General features: G+C 46.6%; 1 protein-coding gene across 1 annotated transcript in view; it reads left to right on the forward strand.

Annotated features, from left to right (window-relative positions):
* Positions 1–20,177, forward strand: part of Notch2 (notch receptor 2) — a 139,646-nt gene that overhangs the window by 16,902 nt on the left and 102,567 nt on the right. Inside the window, exon 2 of the mRNA XM_038311057.1 lies at positions 20,008–20,089. Coding sequence (XP_038166985.1) covers positions 20,008–20,089 — 82 coding nt within the window. The remainder of the gene's footprint in view (positions 1–20,007; positions 20,090–20,177) is intronic.

Below are 20,177 nucleotides of genomic sequence, written 5' to 3' on the forward strand. Positions count from 1 at the left end.
ACACGGGTCGTCTTTGTAGCTAGACAGACTTGACTTTGGTTTTTATCAGCTGAGAACATCAGACAAGCCCTTAAAATCTTCAGACCTCAGTTCTCTCATCTATGTAATGGGAATAATAGTAATAACTAACCTGCAGCATGCTTTTAAAGACTAAAACAACATTTAATTATGCCTGCCTGGCTCTGGGCACAAAGGAGGCACTCATCTGTGGGGGTCCCTGAACTTTCCAAGGCAGTATGCTCATGGTAATTCCACAGTGGGAACTTTCTCCCCTGGACCCCAATGAAGCTCTGCTTCATCACCAAGGCAAGACTATGGATTGCCAGACATGCAGGCTGGAAGCCTCGCTGTTTGGTCCTCTCGCTTGTAGGTTAGTTCAGAGCTTACCGCTCATTTCCAGTTGCTTTCTTTGTAGCTTGCAGCCTCTTGCACCTCTCTCCTCAAAAGAGTTAATTCATAGAGATATACTGCTCAGGAAAAGCCAAGCTGAAGAACTCGTTCAGTGCGAAGCTACCTTGGTGGGATTGCTTCTTTTTTTTTTTTTTTTTTTTTTTTTTGGTTTTTCAAGACAGGGTTTCTCTGCAACTTTTTTAGAGCCTATCCTGGAGCTAGCTCTTGTAGACCAGGCTGGCCTCGAACTCACAGAGATCCGCCTGCCTCTGCCTCCCGAGTGCTGGGATTAAAGGCGTGCGCCACCGCCGCCTGGCCGATTGCTTCTGTTTTTAATCCCCAGGTCCGTGGAGATCAGGTTTGAGCTGCTAGGAAGCTGTTGGTATGTGAAGACACCTCCACTGAAGTTTGCTCCAGAGAAGACTGGGTGGCTTGGTGCCTGCTCCTGTGTCTGATTCCAGTGTGGCTGAGACAGTAGGGGACAGTGGGGAGGCCGCTTTCAGAAGTGGCTGATGTTTCATCGCCCAGTGCTGTCCACTCTCTGTGCCCTGTGACTGGGGAAGGGGCTTTCCTGATTGGAACTGTGCTGCCGTTCATCATTCTGCCCTTAGCTGAGTGAGGACTTTTTTATGCTGTGTAGAACTTCAGACTGGGAATTTTATTCTTATGAAATAATTACATTAGTGTTTCCCAGTTTATACTCAATTCCTATCTTATTTGAGCCTCAAATCAACTCTGCCAAGGAAAGAAGGCTAATTATGCCAGTTTTATAGATGAGAATAGTGAATCTCAAGTATCTTCAGGGAATTCTTCGAAGTCACATGGTTAGTATCTGACAGAGCCAGGCCTGGAGCCGGGGTTCTTACATGTATGGTAGCTCATTTCCTTATGCTGCATGCTTCCTCCATAGAACCCCTCAATCTGGATTCTGTTTCCCATGCTATGGAAGGCTTTCCTTGTGTTTGATCGACTCTGTTGATTAGAATGCAATGATTCTTCCCCCAGAAAGTGCCTAGCCTTCCCCAAAGCTGTGCTGTCCAAGTGTTGCTCTGGCCACTTGTCTCTGTCCTCCTAACGGGTGTGGACACAGAGCAGAGCTGGCAGGAAGCGTCGCTGACACAGCTGGAGCCCACATTGGGTCCGCATGCCCGCTCGCTCGCTTTCATTTTGTTTGTTCTCCTCATCCTCTTTCCTTGTTTATCATCCAGCCTTTATATGTCAGACTTTGTTTCTTTCCACGTGGGCCAGAGCGACTGTTCCTTAAAGCTCCCCGAGGTTAAACTGGGCAGGGTTGCTACCACCAGCAGACCCAGCACTCAGTAGGCCGAGGCAGGATGATCTCAGCTAGTTCAAGGCCAGCCTGGACTACATAGTGAGTTCCAAGTCAGCCTGGGCTAAGGGGAGACCCTGTCTCAAAAATCCAAGCCAACGATCCCTGAGCTGGCTCAGTAGATAAAGGTGCTTGCTGCTAAGCCTGGCAGCCTGAGTTTAATTTCTGGAAGCCTCTGACCTCCACATGTGTGCTATTGCACATGCATCATGCAAGTGCGCGCGCGCACACACACACGCGCACACACTTCACCCTCCCCACATAAAAATTATCTTAGGTTTGTCAAGAATACAGCACAGGGAGCCACTCCTTAATGCGATTTTAAGCTCTAGCTGGCGGCATGTCTTTCCTTAATGATTGTAGCAGTACATCTAAATAGAATACGTGTTGCATATGTGCATGGGTGTGTCCGTATTGCACTGTCACTTGTGCAAGCGCACTTCAAGTTTCTTCTTTTCATCAAAACGAGGAAACAGAACATGTTTTGTTAGTGGTAGTTTTACATGCACACCCACAAAGAAGTGTGACCCTAAGCTCTGTGGGAGTGCTAAGTGCTGGAGTTGATGGGAGAAAATGCTCGCTGGCTGAAATGTGAGCTGCTGGATATGTAGGAGAAAGGAAAACCCACACACTCGAGTGGTGTGTCCAGGTCGGTCTTGAGGTAATGGTGGAATGACAGCTCTTGTCTACATCCATAGTGCATGCACTTTTTATTCAAGGAAACCCTCTTAAAGTGCCCCAGTTGTCACATGTGTGCGGGGCTAGTTAAAAGTGTGACACCCACAGAACAGCAAAGGACCATCGTTTGACTCTCGCCGGACATTGGGCTTGGTCAGCAGAGCTCCTCTGTGACGGCTCCGTCACCCAGATGCACCAGGATGGTGCCGCACTCCGCTCTCCAGGAAGAAGGTGACAGCTGAGTCTCTGTTGCTGTAATCTCTAGAACTCTGACAGCAGGATTGCTCCTGTGGCCAAGAAGGCCCTCCAACATTTGTATAACCTTCGTGTAGGAACCTGGGAAACCGAGATGTGGTCGTGCATAGTCCTGGTACTCAGGAAGTCAAGGCGGGAGGATTGTGAGTTCAAGGCCCACCTAGGCTAGGTAACAGGCCTCAAAGGAAGAAGTGGGGGAGGTAAATTAGTAGGTAAATTTGTTATATTCTACACAGGGGTGAAGTTGTAAATTTGAGAATTTGGATATCTGAATTAGAAATTAGTCATGCCTAATAGGAAGATAGGTGTGTGTGTGTGTGTGTGTGTGCGCGCGTGTGCGTTGCATGTGTGTGTATATGTGTGTGTGTGTGTGTGTGTGTGTGTGTGTAGGGAGGAACAATGGAACTGTTTTTTTTTTATTTTTTCAGAAAAGATGTTTATCTCTGTGCCTCTTCTCAGTTGGCAGAGAATAGCTGTCCAGAGCACTACTCAGGCCTCATGAAAGATAGATTTAGGGAAGTTGTAACGAGCTTAATAACCATCTGTGGAGTGACATAGATTGACACACCCAATTACACAAGCCCAGAGTCTGAGAACAGGCGATGTGCAATAGTCTCATCCGAATCTGCTGGTCATTATCAACAGTGATAATAGCTCAGCTATTACTTCAGGGCCACATGAAGAGACGGCTGCCCTATCAAAGGCTGAGGCAGCCCTGCTGAAAAAAGCCTTTCCCACCCCCTTCTCCCCAAATTTCTGTTTACACACTTTCTTTTGAGAGATTTTGAAAGAATTCATTTTGTTTCTTGTTTTTCATTGACTTATTTTATTTTTAAACGGCGTGCCTTCCTAACCCAGCAGGATGGGCCAGTGTATTGTAGGCCACTGAAAATGAATCTCTTTGCTGTCTTGGAGCCTTCTGTAACACCATGCTGCTCTGTCTTTGTGACGGTATTCAGCACCCTTTCTAGTTTACGGTTTGGTCACAGCCGCTACTAAGTCACCTGTGGGCACTTTCTAATGCAGTGCATTTGGGTCGCCGTGAGTAGGCGGGAGGGAGAGGTCACAGGGACAGTTTGCATGTTAAGAACATGACCTGTACCAGTTTGTCACCACTTAGAGAGGAGCATCCATGCCTTCTATGGAGACCTGGCCATGCATTTGTAGATGCATGGACCTGTGAGACCTCAGACCAGCTTGCTCTACAGGTACCGGGGTGAGTTTGGGACAGCAAAGCCTGCTCCTCCGCCTGTCCCTCTGTGTAGAACTGGATGGTTACTTTATTGGCAGAAGTGTGGAAGCTTCTTATTTTTAAAAATGTCCCATCAACTTTAGGAAGGTCTTTAGACCCTTTCTGCTGTGGAGAGACTGCAGTCTGGCTTTTTGCAAACACCGCCATCGTCTGGGAGTCCTGGCTCCGACTGGAGTCTGCCCGTGCTGCGGGGCCTCTGACTGAGATGGAAATCTGGGCTTTCATGGAAATTCTTGAGCTTCTCCATGGTTTTCTGTGAGGGGAGGTTTGATGTCCTCTGATTTGTTCACACGTTGCCAACTGTAGGTTTGGGGTTTTAACGTGCGGGTGCCTTGTTTTCCGAACATGTGTCTTTGTACACCACAGATGAGGCCTGATTGTTTGACAAATGGTCACACATACGGTGAGTCTGGGGGAGCAGTGCCATCATAGCTGGGACCAAGAGTGTCATGCAGACAGTGGCTGTGTTTAAGAACTGTAGAATTTGAGGAAGCCCCCTGAGTATTTTCTAGAAGTTCAGGTAAGGACAGTATGAGCCCAGGTCATGTGCCAGATAAAAATCTGGCTTAACAAATGTGTTTGCTGTTTTATCGAGGAGTTTCTTACTCTGTTGAATAATGGGAGAAGTGGCTTATGCCTCTTCATAAGCATCCATTTCATGCATGCATGTATTCATTCAACAAATATTCAAGTGCCGCCAGGTGCTGGGCACTGGTAGAATTGCTGTGGAGTTTTGAGGAGAATGTTAGATACCTCCTTCAGGTCTGGGGCTGCGGTGAGCATAGGCCAGATTGACTTGTCCCTCCTGATTAGTGATGTGTACAGCTCTTTTCTCCATGCGGCGAGTAAGGCCTTACTACTCGTCAGCACAGCTTCATTGATTGTGTACTCTCTGCTAGACACAGTGCTGGCTGATGCATCTACTCCTTTGAAAAACCTCAGAATTTAAAAGATGATGAACTTTGAGAAGGTTGGTAACTTGGGGCTGGAGAGATATTTGGCAGTTAAGAGCACTGGCTGCTCTTCCAGAGGACCCAAGTTCGATTCCCAGCACCCTTATAACAGCTCACAACTGACTGTAACTCCAGTTCAAAGGGATCCAACGCCCTCTTCTGGATGCTGTGGTCATTGAATGCTTTGGTACAAAGACATGCATGTACGCAAAACACCCATACACTAAATATTAAAAAAAAGAAAGAAAAGAAAAAGTGGAGAACTTATCCAAGTCCACGTGGCTAGTTATTGGCCCTGCTACTCTTGACTGCGGCATCACACTCTCTACTCTCAGCTTCAGACTGGTGGCTTGAACCTGTGTGGAGCCAGTTTGATAGGTATCCGACAACACATTCTAGGGAAAGGAAAAAGTAAAAAGCATCCCATTTAGGATCGGTGTTGTTTGGGGCATGTACACATCTATGTGGCGGTTGAGTTCCAAAGTAAAGTGTCTTTCTTCCCTTGGTGACAATAAAATGCTTGCAAGTAAGGAAGCTCCAGCTTCTTTAGCTGTGGGCTCACAGGCTATGAGGATTCGTTTGAACAGACTGGAATCTTGGCCTTAGAAAAGCTAGCTCTTCAAGAGCATGAGAATAGTGGCCACACAACACCCAGCCCCCATTCCCTTCATCAAGCTGCTCCCTTAGCAGTGCCGGGAATGCCTGGGTGTTGAGTCTTACCTGCCACGTGCCGGGAAGTATGTCGTGGAAGCTGTAGAGATGTTGACAGAGACTGAAAAGGGAACTTGAACCTCAGCCCGCTCTGAGCAGGTGAAAATCCGGCCACAGAGCCCCACTGTTGCAGATAAAGACAGAATGTCTCTCCAGGGAGTTCTGGCATGCATGTTGGAATGGACGTGATAGCATTAATGAATGGCGCAGGTTGTGCAGAGTGTTTCTCTGTTGACTCGTGTAGCTGCTAATTATTTTGGCAGAGTGGCCATAGCTGTTTTGAGTGAGAACGGTGACCTACCAGCAAGTTCACATTTCTGTACATGGTCTTCGGTTCCTTCTTTGGTCTCTGCTGAGTTCAGGGCCATTTTCCTTATAACCTGGCTTCCCTGGCATGCGTTCAGCCTCATTTTTCTTTCGCTGCATTATATATCGCTTTGGTAGCAGGTAGTTTGGGTTCCTGTTACCCTCCCCCTGATGTTGGTCAGGAGCAGGGCTGTGGTGCGTTGGCTGGATCGGGTGACAGCTGTATTGGTTCTCCACACAGCCTGCCCCACAGTCATCAGAAGCACTCACAGTCTGTCCAGAAGTGTCCTGATGAGGACCTCCGAAGTTACTTGGGTGCTTACAGACCCTTCTGGCAAGTGCTCATTAGTGTCTTACAGTCTCCAGATGCTGAGAGATGCAGTCATGGCCTCACCCGGGAGGGTGGCAGGCAGCTGTAATGGGTGCTGAAGTATAACTAGGACACTGGTTAGAGTAACGTGCTGTGGTGTGAAACAGGAACATGATACCAGAGTAATAAGAAAACTAAGAGAAAAGTAAGAATGAAGCGACAGAGCCAAGCATGGAACCAAAGTCATCACTCCTTAACATTTCTGCCCAGACTCATTTTAACTGAGCACCTGATCACAGGGAAGCCTGACTGTCTTGCAGGTGCCTCTGTCCCCCAGCTCGTGTCTGAGAAAATGAGGTGCTGGGAAGGTGAGCCCAGTGTGTCCTCTGAAGGGCATACATTTCCTACTGTGTGGGATGTGGGGGTAAAGCAAGCAAGCACCTTCAGACTTTTAAATACTATGCCCTAAGAAAAATGCTGCTTTGACCATAGGCTTTTCTTAAGTAAATATTTATAAATTATATAAATGTACAGCCAGTAGCCTGCCCACACTCCTGTGTGTGTACACTCCTAGTGAAGCTTAATCATGGGTTTTTCGATGGTTCTGAAGTTCCCTCCAGCACCCCAGCGGAGGGTCTTGCACCTCCCCCGCTTCTAGGATACACAGACCTCATTTTGCAGACCACTGATCCAGAATGTAAATGGAAGAGTTTAATGCCAAAGCTATTGGCTCTTTCATCAAATAGATTATCTTTTACTCCCGTGTTTCTAATGCCCCTCTGCAAAGCAGCTTTTGTGAATTCTTGTTCAAATTAAAAGACTGTGCTTCTGGGGTGGAGAAGATGAGATGGGATGTGTGTGAATTAAGCCGAATCTGTCATTGAGAGAATGCTGGTTTTCATTTTGAAAAAAGGAGAACTAACAACCCGCCTTCGACCGGTCTGGCTGGTATTTGATGTGATTAAGTCTTCCCTTCTCATCATTATGGTGACTAGCCTGGTTCAGAATCCAGACTTAGGGCTTGGTAAATGTTTACTTTAAAAAAAAAATCAGCCTACTTGAGAGTAAGGTTAAAGTGACAGAGTAGGGTGATGTATCATGCGTGTGTGTGTGTGTGTGGGGTCCCGCTGAAGGTGACTAGCATCCTGTAAGTGTTGTGGATTTTTTTTTTTTTTTTTTTTTTTTGTGGACCATTTTGCAGGGCCAAGCTGAGCAGGACATATAGCCAAACATGAGACAAATAGATATCTAATTGCATTTCAGAGTTTGGAACCTCAGCCCTGTGTGGATTAGCTGAGGCAGCGGGGCACCGAGCAGATGCAGCAAAAGATTGCTTTGGCTAGTAGAAGAATTTCCATTTTGTGGTAAACCAGTAATAATACTGGATACCATTTGAGATATAAAAAGCAGAACAGAGCTGGCTAGCTGCAGCCTAGCAGACAGACTAATGGACATGGGTGGTGTGTGTGTAGACATTTCTAGACGTTTCTGCAGCTGTGGATTATGCCAGTCATTTCGGGGCTTGAGCTGTTCAGCTCGTTACTCTCACTGGAAAAACGAGTTGAACCAAGTGTCCTGCCGAGGGTGAGTCAGCAGTGTCCGGTTCGCCCAGGACAGTACACGGAGTGAGGTATTCCCAGTCCTGTGGTTTTCCTCCAGCTGAGTAAAGACAGCTGTTGTTCCACATGGGCTTGGATGCACAAGCAGATGCCTGTTTGCTCTTCCTATTCTTGTAGCCTTCCCCTGCTCTGATAGTTTTCAAAACTTAGTTTTGCTCTTCCTCAGATTTGTTTTGTCATTGGATGTCTTGAATTTGGTATAGTATTTAGTGCACACATACACGCACATGCATACATATCTATTTTTTTTTAACAAAGGTACTCTAGTCTAAAACTTTATTTTAATTAATCTACCAATCCAAAGCCCTGGGTTGCTGCATGGTGTCTGCTATCCTTAAAAATGTTGTAGCGATGGGCAGGAGAGATGGTTCAGTGGCTGTGAGCATGCACTGCTCTTAACAGAGAGCACAGTTTCTAGGTCTCACACCTGACTCTCACAACCACCTGTAACTCCAGATCCAGGGGATCCGATGCCCTTTTCTTGCCTACAAACCTACACTCAAACACATATACACAGGAGTGAGAAATCTCTAAAAACATGCCAGTAAGACCGCAGGGAAGTGATCTGTTTCTAAACATCTTTTTTTATTATATAAACTCTATATTATTGATGTTTTGCCTTCATGCATATCTATGAGCCATGTGTGTGCAGTGTGGTGCCCACAGAGCCCAAAAGATCTCCTAGGACTGGAGTTACAGATGGTTGTGAGCGGCCATATGGGTGCTGGGAATTGAACCTGTGTCTGTTGGAAGTACAGCCAGTTCTCTTAACCATTGAGCCATCTCTCCAGCCCCTTTTTGTTACAGTTTTTAAAATGACTTATTTTTTTATGGGTATGGATGTTTTGCTTGCATGTATGTCTATGCACCACATGCATGCTGTGCTATGCAGGCTCAAAAAGGATGTCATACAGATGGTTGTGAGCCACCATGTGGGTGCTGGGAATCAAACGTAGGTTCTCTGGAAGAGCAGCCAGTGCTCTTAATCCCTGAGCCACCTCCCCAGTCCCTGTTTTGTACAGTTTGTAAGTCGTGCAGACATGAAGCAGAGTGGCACTCTTGGGACAATGTGCCAAACTGCAGTAATGAAATTTATACTTTTTCTTTGGAAAACAAGAGTCTGGGTGTCTGGGCCTTGTGGAGAGAAATGAGCTAAGATTTTCTGGGATCCAGCAACGTTAAGGGCAAGTGTCAGAGTAGTTTACTTCTTATTTTAGGAAGGTAGACTTGTCTCTTTTCTGTCTTTGTTGATTCTTTTAACTGGACAGAAGCTGTCCAGCTGAGGAAAAATCCTCCGTCTCCTATGGCATTTCTGGTTTACCACATTAGTCAGTTCCCGCCTCCTCTGAGTAGCAGGCCACGCTTTTCCTGTTTAGTGGTTCAGTTTTCATTAGCTCAGTTGCAGATGTGTGTTTTATTTTGGAGGTATTTATGGTTAACTGTTTGAATTACAGATTCTTTGATCCAGTGATGGTGACTGCTTATTGATAATGGACTTGTCATTTGTCAGAGTAAAAATCTCATCACAGTGGGGTGCAGTCATTCCTGGGGTCTGGTTCTAGTGCTAACTCCTGCAGCTTCTCTTCCTTCCTTAGTGCTGATTTGTTATTGAGAAGAAACGGTGTTTAGTTGCAATGCTCTTTTTCTTTAAAGGAAAAACTCTCAACAGTCAAACGGTGTTTAGTTGCAATGCTCTTTTTCTTTAAAGGAAAAACTCTCAACAGTTTCAGCCTCTCCCTGCCCCTTTTAACCACATAAAGTAACTTATTTTGTTTCCCAGAGTTGCTCTACTCTCCAGAGTGGGATTCTCTATTGAGAAGGCAGGTGGTAGTAGTGAATGCAGGTCTTCTTAGGGCATGGGTGTCAAGGGTGGGTCTGGAATATAATATTAACAGCCACTCCTGTACTGGGAATTTAGTCCCGGCTTCCACAAGCATGTGGTCTTAGGCATAGCGTGGCTCATATGTACTTGGGTGTCTATTTGATGAGACCGTTTTTAGTCACAGGTATGAATTATACAAGTTTACAGGATTATTTTTTTCCTAATGCAGGATCAGTAGATCAACAACAACAACAACAAAACCAAACTGCATTTTCTGGGTGGTGGTGGTGCACACCTCTAATCCCAGAACTTGGAAGGCAGTGACAGGTGGATCTCTGTAAGTTCAAGGCCAGCCTGCTCTACAGAGTGAGTTCCATGACAGCTTGGGCTGCACTACACCAAAAAAACCCATCTCAAAAAAAACAAAAACAAAAAACCAACCAACCAAACAAACAAAAACAAAAACCCTGCGCATTCTAGCCCTGGCTTGGATCCTTCATCTGTATGGCTGTAGGCAAGTTTCTTAGTTTTTGAAATGTAGTTTCCTCTTTTGCAAAATGGTGCTAATGACAATTTGCATGCCTCACAGGGTCATGGGGATTACTGGAAATCATTTGTATGAAAACACCTGGTTGGCCTGTAAGTGTAGTAGTTTATTTTTATGTTGTCTTTGGCCAGTTGGGATGTGTACAGTTATGGGGACAGAGCTGAGCAGTTTTCTGGTTTACTTCCTGGTCACCAAATATTTATAGACCTGGGTGGAGGGGTGGAGGCAGAAATCAGGCGAGAGTCCCTGTCCATTAGGAGCAGGGGTGTCGGTCTTAAATACATACCGTTGAGCGCTCTCTGTGGTCTTTGGTGCTTAGTCAACAGCCGCTTCATCTGTGGTTGGCGTAGGTGCCTTTGACCCACTAGCTATATGGCTTGGGATGTGGCTAGCTAATTTCTGAAACTCACGTCCTCAGAGTTCCTCCGTGAGGTCACCAGTGGCAGGTTTGGGGTTCTCTGTGCAGACATGGGCCTGTGCTGGGGCTCACTGTGCTCAGAATCACAATCGTGCCCTAACTATAAGTGCAGCAGCTTGAACGTCAGATTGCATTGCAGTGGCAGGCTAGAGCTAAGTCCTTGGTTTGTTTGATTTGTTTGTTTGTGTTTTTAATTTAAGCTATAAAACCTAGAGTATTTGAGACTTTCCGTGGAGACATATTTGGGCCTATAGCCAAGGTGATTACAATGTCCTGGTTTTAATATTTTCGATGAGGTCATCGTGTTGGGGGAAGGGTGGGTGTTTACTCTCCAGCTCTGTACCATCAACCCTGTCACTGACTCCTTTCTCCCTCTGTTTGAACCCAGGCTCACTGGCACCAATACTGGTTGTTCCTAAGGACTTGACCCCGTAATGTGGTGAGGTGGTGGTGGGAAGGCCTTTCTCACTGGGCCCAGCGTGGTCTGACTGGTAAACTCCTCTGTAAATCCCTCTTGTTCAGAGGCCTCTCACTCCAGTGTCCCCCAGAGTGGCATGAACTGTTATCGAGGAGAGAATCTTAGTGTTAAACGAAGGGGATTAAGGTACCTCCTCTACCGGGTCTCTGTGTCCTTAGAAGGCTCTAATAAACTGTCATTTTGCGGGTTTTCCTTGTGCTTTGTGGGAAATTAAGGCCTTGTTTATCATCCTCTTGGTGGGAGATAGAAAATTACTGGTCTCCATCCCATGGGCAGTCCAGCTTGGCGATCATTGCCCAGGCATTGACCGTGGGCCTGCCCTGACAGCTGGGTTCACCTAGTGGAGCAGAAATGGCCGCATGCTTCCCTCTGGAACTCTTGGGCAGAGAGGGAACGGCAGAAAGGAAGAAGTGGGAGTAAGCCGTGCATTCACTCTTCCAGATCCTTCTGGATCAGGGAATTTGTTACTTGTTCATGAGTGGCAGAGGGAGGGGGCCGCACCTTGTACAGACATTACCCTCAAATTTTAATTTAGTATTTTAGAGTTTGCATTGTCCCTTGTGGCCTTTCCGAGACCACCGGACGGAAGGTGGCACAGAGCCATCTCTTGGTCTCTCTAGACCTGAGGAGAACTTTTCCATGGGCTTCATAACCCTGGGGTTTCTGAGTTGACTTAGTTGGGGGACTGGGGTTTGGCAGCGGTGCTCCCTGGTGTGCGATTCCACAGCTCTCATCAGCTCAGCTTCATGCGGCTGCCGCTTCTTCCTCACGCTGAGTTATCTTAAATTTCCGTGCGAGGAAATAAGTGGAGAAACTGAAAAGTAAGACTAAAGACTGAAGTGTAGCCTGTGTCCTGTGTGTCCTCTTCATGGGCACCATAGTGGGGATGCCGAACACCCTGCTGGCTCCCTCTGGTCCCGGGCCCTGGGTGTGTGATGTGTACCATGTGTTCCCTTCATGGGTACCATAGTGGGGATGCCGAACACCCTGCTGGCTCTGGGTGTGATATGCATCCACCATCTCCAATCTCAAGATTCACTTTTCTCACAGCGTGTTTCTGTGCTGATTTGGAGTATCAGATATAGACCAGGGATTTAGGCTCTTTTGAGGCTCTTGGGTTTAGGTGATTCTCAGTGACGTGTGCAGGAATGCAGGGGTTGAATGCCATGCATGGGTGAGTGGGGTTTGTTTGGGGCTGTGGTATAGAGTGTCTGTGACCCGGATGATCCTCTAGAAGCCACCCTCTGCAGACTTGTACACTTGGGAACACATGGCTGCATTCTGTGCCTAGTCACCATCTGCACATAGGCACGGTGTGATGGTGGCTCTTGTGAACAGCCTCCTTTCCCACTACACATGGGTATTTTTGAAAAAAACCACGAGGATGGACGCTGGTGAGGAAATCTGAGACTCATCTCTGGATTTTCCCTGCTTGGTTTTGGGAAGTAGCCACAATGTTTTGCGATAGCATTTAACAATCACAGGTTTTTTCTTTTTTAATATAACTTTGTGTCTAAGCGGTTTTTTGGTGAACTCTACCTCTGGATGAACAAACACTAGACATTGTCTTCTCCATTTAAAACTACTCTGAGCAATTTAAGCTAAAAGAACACTTTGCTGCTGTTTGGGGGAGGGGAGCAAGAAAATTATATATACTTATACATTTTTTTCCAGTAAAGGCACTTAAAAGCTTCTGTTTAAAATTATGGGGTTTTAAAAATATTAAGTTGTGCTTACCCAAATAGTTTTTTTTTTTTAAAAAAAAAAAAAAACAACCCTATAATAGGGAGGGCTACTAAAAGTGCAGGAAGTTGGTGGCAGGCAAGCTTTGTCTTGATCAGAGGACACAGATAGAGATGGTTCAGCAGATCAGGTAGAAGATGACAGTTCCAGCTCGGACTGGCCTCTAGTGCACTTTTTGTTTAGCCTCTGGGGATGGTGCGTCTCCCTTTCTGGAGACGTTAGTTAGTACAGTTGTGAGCTTTGTGGGCCTGTGAGCCTTGTGTCTGTTTTGGTTAGTGTCATTTCTTCCCTGGTTGGTATCTACGCTGAGGAAATACCCCAGGGCTTCTGGGACCGTGCTGGGGCATACTGATCAATGGACGTGCCAGGAGCAAAGGCACTCGTCACTGTGAAAGGATAACAGGCTTCCTCACTTGAGTTTCCTGTGTTTTTGTTGTTGAGGTGTGCTTTGTTTTGTTTTTTGTTTTATTTTTTTCTTATGTGTCAGTGAGTTGTAGATTCTGCTTCTGTTCAGCTTCTTCAGTCTGTGTCCCTTCCTCGGTACACATGTCTAAAAGTGTGGGGGTTAGGTCAGAGGGGACATCACCACTCATGCAGATCTTACTTTATTTTAAAGACTTATTTTAGTTATGCATATATTCATGTGTGTGTGCACGCACGCACACACATGAGTGCAGGTGCTCACCACAGCCAGAAGAGGGCATCCTCGGGTCCCCTGTTGCCCTCTCCAGGTGGCGGTGAGCCTTTCCATGTGGGTGCTGAGAAGAGCAGTATGTACCCTTAGCCACCATGGCATATCTCGAGCCTCCACTCGTGCATATTTAAGACAGGAACTTTGAAAAGTGTTTTAGTTTTGCTGAGATTAGAAATGTCTATTCTACTTTCTCAGCTTTTGCCTTGTTAAAGGCCCAGACGTTTCTGCCGTCTTCCTCCTTTTATTTTCCTTCTTATCCCGAAAAAAGTAAAATCTGTATCAGAGTCTCATTTGGGTGTTTCTGTGCTCATGGAACATTTTACATACATAGCTGGTCCCTGAGTCTGTTCACAGGGCTTTGTCTTAGATATAATGTCAAGTGAGTACTGCACGCCTCCCATGGGCCAGGCACTTGGAGCCATTGCCTTTCAGGAGCTTTCGGAGTCGTGTTGGTGAGACCGTGACGCAGCTGCCGGAGCTCTGGTGGAAGCAGCATCCAGGCCACACAGGAGGATGGTGCTGCCTGCTGAGGAAGCTAGCTTCCTGCTTCAGAATGCAAGTAGGGATTAGCAAGCAGGAGCGGGAGAAAGGGGATCCTCTTGTATGGTGCTGGCCCAAGGGAGGAGGTTGCAGAGAAGCTGTTAATAGACTGGGTGGGTTTTCAAATCGTGTGTCTCTTATAGTGTAATCTCCAAGACACAAGGACTGGAACTTAGCTAATTGATCTCATTTGCTTCGGTTCACATTTGAAGTTTTTAATTTTTTTCTATAGTCCTGATGAGCCAAAAGTAAAGGAAGAAGGAAAAAAAAAAACCGCATCACATAGTAAACACAGAGTGGAACACAGCACTTTGATGAGTTACATCTCCCCTGCCCTCCCCCCCCCCCCCCCCCCCCAACCAAAGGGTTCAGTATTATGAGTTAGGACAAAATTTCAGTTTTTAGAATCAAGAATTACTGTAGGCTTGTTAATTCATAGGGATGATTTTTTTTTCCTCACCTGAGAGATAGGCAAGAGGATTGTCCAGGAGTTGAAGGCTAGGCTGGATTCCATTGTTAGTGCCAGGCCAGCCTGGGCTAGGCCAAAATACTGTTGTTTCTTTTTCCAAACCACAGCAGGTTTCAGTCTCCAGCTGTCCTGTGTGGACCTGGAGTCAGCATATTTTAGGTAGGAAACAGTTCCTATTGGGTAATCTCTGTGAAGAGCCCAGAGATCCTTGACACATTATTGGGAAAATAAAAGTCAGTGTCTCCCTGCTGTGTTCCTCCTTTCCTTTTAATCAAGACTGACTCCAGGAGAAAGACGGATACTCTACTTTGCTTCTGTTTGAATGTGACACTTGGGACTTCCGCACTCTGTTTGTTTGCTCCCCCACCCCCATGGCTGACTCCCCTCACTCCTGCCAAAAAAATAAAGGATAGAAAAAATGTAGCGAAAGCTTTGTTGTTTGAAATTGAAGGGCTCTGTGGAAAGCACTGCAAATCCCTGGTGTCTCCCTGTCTGCCCTCCGTTCTCCTATTTTGGGTAGTAATGCAAGCAGTCATTTTAGAAAGCATCGCCGAGCGAGCTCACTTGACGGCGCTCGGTTCAGAGGCCCTGTGCCAGAAGCAACAGAGGGACACGGCCAAGTCCCAGCCAGCAACCCAGACTTCATCTCTCAGATTCTGCTACTTGAAATTTGCATAAACGTTGAAGGGGAAAAAAGAAGCGCCCTGTGCCACTGCTCTTCACATATTTCAGGATCTGCAGCCATTCAGGGCGTTGTTAGAATGTTGTCTGAGGGAGCAGTGGGCGTACTCGCTGCAGGCGGAGCAAGCAGGGAATGAGGAGAGTCATGTGAGGCAGACAACAGACAGAGGCTTATTTGAAGAGGCTACAAAGCAAGAAGTAATGCCAATTTAAAACATCCCTTGTCAGAGCAGCGAGTGAAACACACTGAAGGCTGCTCAGATTACACCGTCTGGGGTACCAGACTTAATTACTCATGTTAGAGATTCTTAAAACAAAGGGAGGCTTTTAGGCCTGTGGTACGGAGCTGGCATGGCCTGAAAAGCTCTGGAGAGCCTAGGAAATCGCGATGAGGAATCCACCAAGGCTGGACACCTGGCATTGGCCGTGGTGAAAATCGATGACACTGGCCTTGCTGATGGCAGGGTTTGTGTACAGTGGAGGCCGATAAACTTGAAGGAACTTGGAGCCTAGTCTGGACTGAACGGCACTGAGGGTCTGTGCTCTTTCTTAGTTTTTTTGTGGAGAGATTTTGATGTTGGGTATCAAGAGGGTATACCGAAGGCATCTAATAAAAGCAGGTTTTGCTGTGTTTGTATTTTTCTTAGAGTCATTTGGCTAGGTCACCTCCTCTCTGTTCTGTCTCTTGCTTCCCTGGGCTGCTAGGACAGTGTGGCCAGAGACTGTTCATGGTTGATCTGTCTCCCCGCAGTGCTGGTTGAGGGCCGTGCTCATAGGTGCTGTGGCCTTTTGGCTCATGTGTAGTGCTAGCTGTACATTTAGTGAGTCATTTCTCTTTATTGTCTTTTTAAAAGGAGAGCAGTCGGCTCTGCGTGGCTTGTCTGTTTTATTGGAGGCTGGTGCTGGCGACTGGGAGGAATTCACCCCGTTTATTGGTATCACACTCCGTGTTAAATTGTGTCGTTTTCCTTTGAAGTTCACGGGCTTGAAGTAGCAGCTGTGACCCTGACCAGACCTTGGTGATCTAGCCCATCCTGGCCTCCACGGCCTTTCTCCTGTGACCATTGTTTAATCCCTGTCTCAAGACTAAAATGTTCGTTTCCTCTGCCTGGGCGCTCTGCTCTGCTCAGGTTGGTCTTTCTTACCATCTGAGGACTTTGTGACTGGTTTGTGCCTCATTTCTGGATTTCGTTTCTTCTAAAACATACCACTGTCTAAAGTGGCTTTATTTACATATTTTTTGTCATCCATTTTCCCCTAAAAGAAACAGTGTTTGTGAGACAGGATCTCTTGTTTGTTGACCACAGTATCCCTGACATTGGGGTAGGGCCTGCATCTGCATACCCAGTAGATGCGCTGCTCTGAGTATGAAAAGCCTGTCTCAGCTGGGCATGAGGGGCACATCCTTGATCCCAGAACTCGGGAGGCAGAGGCAGGTGGATCTCTGAGTTCAAAGCCAGTTTGGTCTGGAGAGTGAGTTCCAGGACAGACAGGGCTACAGTGAGACCCTGCCTCAAAAAAACCTGAGGGGTTGGGAGAGAAAAGAGAAAAGAAAGCCTGAGCTTTGCATTGAAAACATGTGATACTGGAAGCTGCTTCTAAATTTGTGTCACATTGCTAAGTGGCTGAGTGATAAGTCCATCTTTTTGTTTGTTTTTGCTTTTTTTTTTTTTTTTTTTTTTAAGACAGAGTTCCTCTGTGTAACAGCTCTGACTGTCCTGAAACTCACCCAGTAGACCTGGCCTCGAACTCACAGATAGTTGGGACTCATAAGACATGCACCGCCACCACCTGGCACTTTTGCTTTTTTTGTGGTGTGCATGGACAAGAAGTATAGACAACAATATGAAAGACTGACCATGCTCTGCTTCTCTGTGCAATTTATGAAGAAAAGCTGGCCTGGAGTCCAAGGCCCCATCAGCTCTTTGATTTGATCAAACACGTCACCTTCTGACACGTGAGCTGCCTTCATATTTGCATTCAAGTTGCTAAACTGAAACAGTTGCCTGGAACGTAAGACCGTTGGATCTTTAGGTGTGGTCTCTCCCAGTCTCTGCTGTAGTGGTTTCGTTTACCAACGTTTTTATTTTTTATATGGCACGTAATTACAGTATTCACCAGAAATGGTCCTAGAATAAAGTCACGAGTCTCAAAGTTTATTTTTCTTTTGTTTATCCAAACTGCTACCACCTACATTTTCTAAATTCTTTGGTGGTTGAATTAAATAATTTAGGAGCCTTCTTGAGTTGGACACTCACGACTTCGTGCATTTGTTCTGCTCTCAAGGGTGGGGTCCCTTGGACCTGGAGCCTCCCTGGGGAGCTCACTGGGGCTGCGGAGTCGGTCTGGGTGCTGATGGACTAGCCGCTGCTGATGGAACTGCAGCTTGAACACTGCACCTTAGTAAGTGCTAGAGGTTCAAGGTAGCGGAATGCCACAGACCAGCCAAGTGGCATTAATTATTAACCCGGAAAGCCCACCTCTTTTTTTGGCCAGTGAATTGGATTGGTTCTCTAAGGCAAGGCTGTAAAGATATTTGCTAGATTGATTGCCACATATTGACTTTGGGTTGTTTGCATTCTATGAAGCTGTCACTGTAATGATTTGCCAGGGCACTTAATAGGAACAAGCTGTGATTTTTTTCCTTCCTGCCATGACTGAGTCATGGGTGGCTGGGTCTTTGATGCTATCCTGGATAAATTTCTTCATGTATACAGCATATATTTATGTACGTCTTAAAACTTGGTGTATTTCTTATATATTACTACCGTGTGTGTGGTGTGATGTTTATGTGTTTGTGTGTGGTACATGCACATGAGTGTGAAGGTGAGGGACCCTGTCTGCACATGTCAGGGTCAGAGGACTCCCTCACTGTCTTGAGACTAGAAACTTCCTTTGCGGGATTAGCCTGGCCATGCAGTGAGCTCTTAGGCGCTGCCTGTTTATGCCCTCTCTCCAAGTTGAGATCATAGGCATGCACACCTTGCCTGGCTTTGTGCTTACGTGCTGGGGATAAACTCAGGTCCTCATGGCTGCGCAGCAAGTGCTGCCACCAGCTGAGCCATCTCCCTAGCCCCTTTTATGTAGTGCCACTTACTGCTGGGTTACAGGAGACGCTTGGGGCATTTAGTTTACCAAAGATTGGTTCATAAGTAGGGAATTGAGCCCTCTGAGGTTGTGCCTTGCCTGCAGTTGTACAGCCAGGTTCAGGAGGCAGGAGGCAGGACTCATGATGGCGTTTACTCCTTCGGATTCTTGCAGGATGCAGAGCTGAAATTTGCTCCATGCTTTCAGGGTAGCCCTGTCCGGAGACAGTTTCCTTTTTATTTAAAGAGGGAGAGGAAAAAGCAATTAGAAAAAAGCCTGAAAGTCCTCACTGAAAATAATAAAAGTGTCTAAAGAGAATGAAAAAATCAGTTTGAGAACTGCGGTATGGAGGAAGTAACCTGACATTAACTGTTTTAATTATAGACGTTGCATGGAGCTTATCAGTGTGGGAAGAGGGAGCTCTCGAGCCTTACAGGGAAGTGGGATCGGGGAGAAGATCCCTCTTCCTGAGTCTGCTTGCTCAGTGCACAGCCCAGTGATTGCTCCCGTCATGCCAACAGCTGTTTCAGAGAAGGGCCGGGCTGAGTGAGAGGCCTAGATCACATAGGATGTGATTCCTCATGAGGAAGCCACTCCACCTCTCTGGCCCTCATTGCTCAACTCATGGTCATCATAACAGCCGCCTAGCCATGGTTGTGGGAAGTAGCCTATCTCTGTAGCTCAGAGCACAGTCTCTGGGTCTGCTCAGCCTAAGTCAGTTTTGTGTCTGGCTCTGCCTTGCTGCTTGTGATGATGGACAGGGCGCTTACCTACTCTGTTTCCTCAGCTGCGGAACATGTGTGATGAAATGAACCACCACCTCTCAAGGTTGTTGTCATCTGTGAACAGTGCTCGAGAAATACTTCCAAGAGATTTATGAGCCTGCTGACTGTTAGAGTGGGTTTTGTCTTGCCTTTCTAGTTGTCCTTAAGAGTTTGGCATATATTTGGTGTATATATCTAATCCTAGCCAGGTGGTGGTGACTCACGCATCTAGTCCCAGCACTTGGGAGGCAGAGGCGGGTGGATCTCTGTGAGTTCAAGGCCAGCCTGGTTTACATAGGGAGTTCCAGAACAGACAGTTCCAGAACTAAACAGTGAAACCCTGTCTCGAAAAACAAAACAAACAAACAAACAAAAAACCCAAAAATAACAGAGAGAGAGAGAGAGAGAGAGAGAGAGAGAGAGAGAAAACACTCGAGAGAGAAAGAAAATTCCAGTTCTAAAAGCTAAACTTCCAGGTGCTGTAAGTGTGGAGCTGGGTAGACTTCTTCCTCTGTTGGCTGAAATCAGTGAAGGTTGTGGAGCGTGGGTTTCCATAGATTAGTTTCTCCTTTATTCTGGGTCCCGTTGGTGGCAGGTGATACTTCTGACTTCTTACTAAAGTGGCCTGCCCTATGAAAACTTCATCTGAAGCTAAGCAATCCCTTAGCATGGTTAACCACGGTCCACTCAGACCTTAAGTAGTCAACGATGGGCTCTTACACACTTTTCTGAAGTGTGTCAATCCTGAAAGGCTCACGGCCTGTTATGGTCACTGCAGCTTTACTGTCCCTGAGACGTGTGACTGCCAGACATGATGAGTCACAGAGAGGCAGGAGGCTGTGGGATGCACATCTGTGCTTCCATACCTGGAGCGAACGGCGGCAAGTCAAAGTCTAAAGGGAATGCAGGGCAGAGGTGACACGGGAATGGTTTCTGATCCCGGTTTGTCTTTTATTTCAGCTTTGCAGTGTCGAGGTGGTCAAGAGCCCTGTGTGAATGAGGGGACCTGTGTCACCTACCACAACGGCACTGGCTACTGCAGGTGAGTTCTCCCTTTCTGTGTCTGTCAGCTATCTCTCTGTTGGTCATGCTTCTGTGAATGTTGGCTCTCACTCTTCTGGTGTAGTTCT

Source organism: Arvicola amphibius, chromosome 14 (genome assembly GCF_903992535.2).
Source record: "Arvicola amphibius chromosome 14, mArvAmp1.2, whole genome shotgun sequence".
In the NCBI taxonomy this organism is placed as follows: Eukaryota; Metazoa; Chordata; class Mammalia; order Rodentia; family Cricetidae; genus Arvicola; species Arvicola amphibius.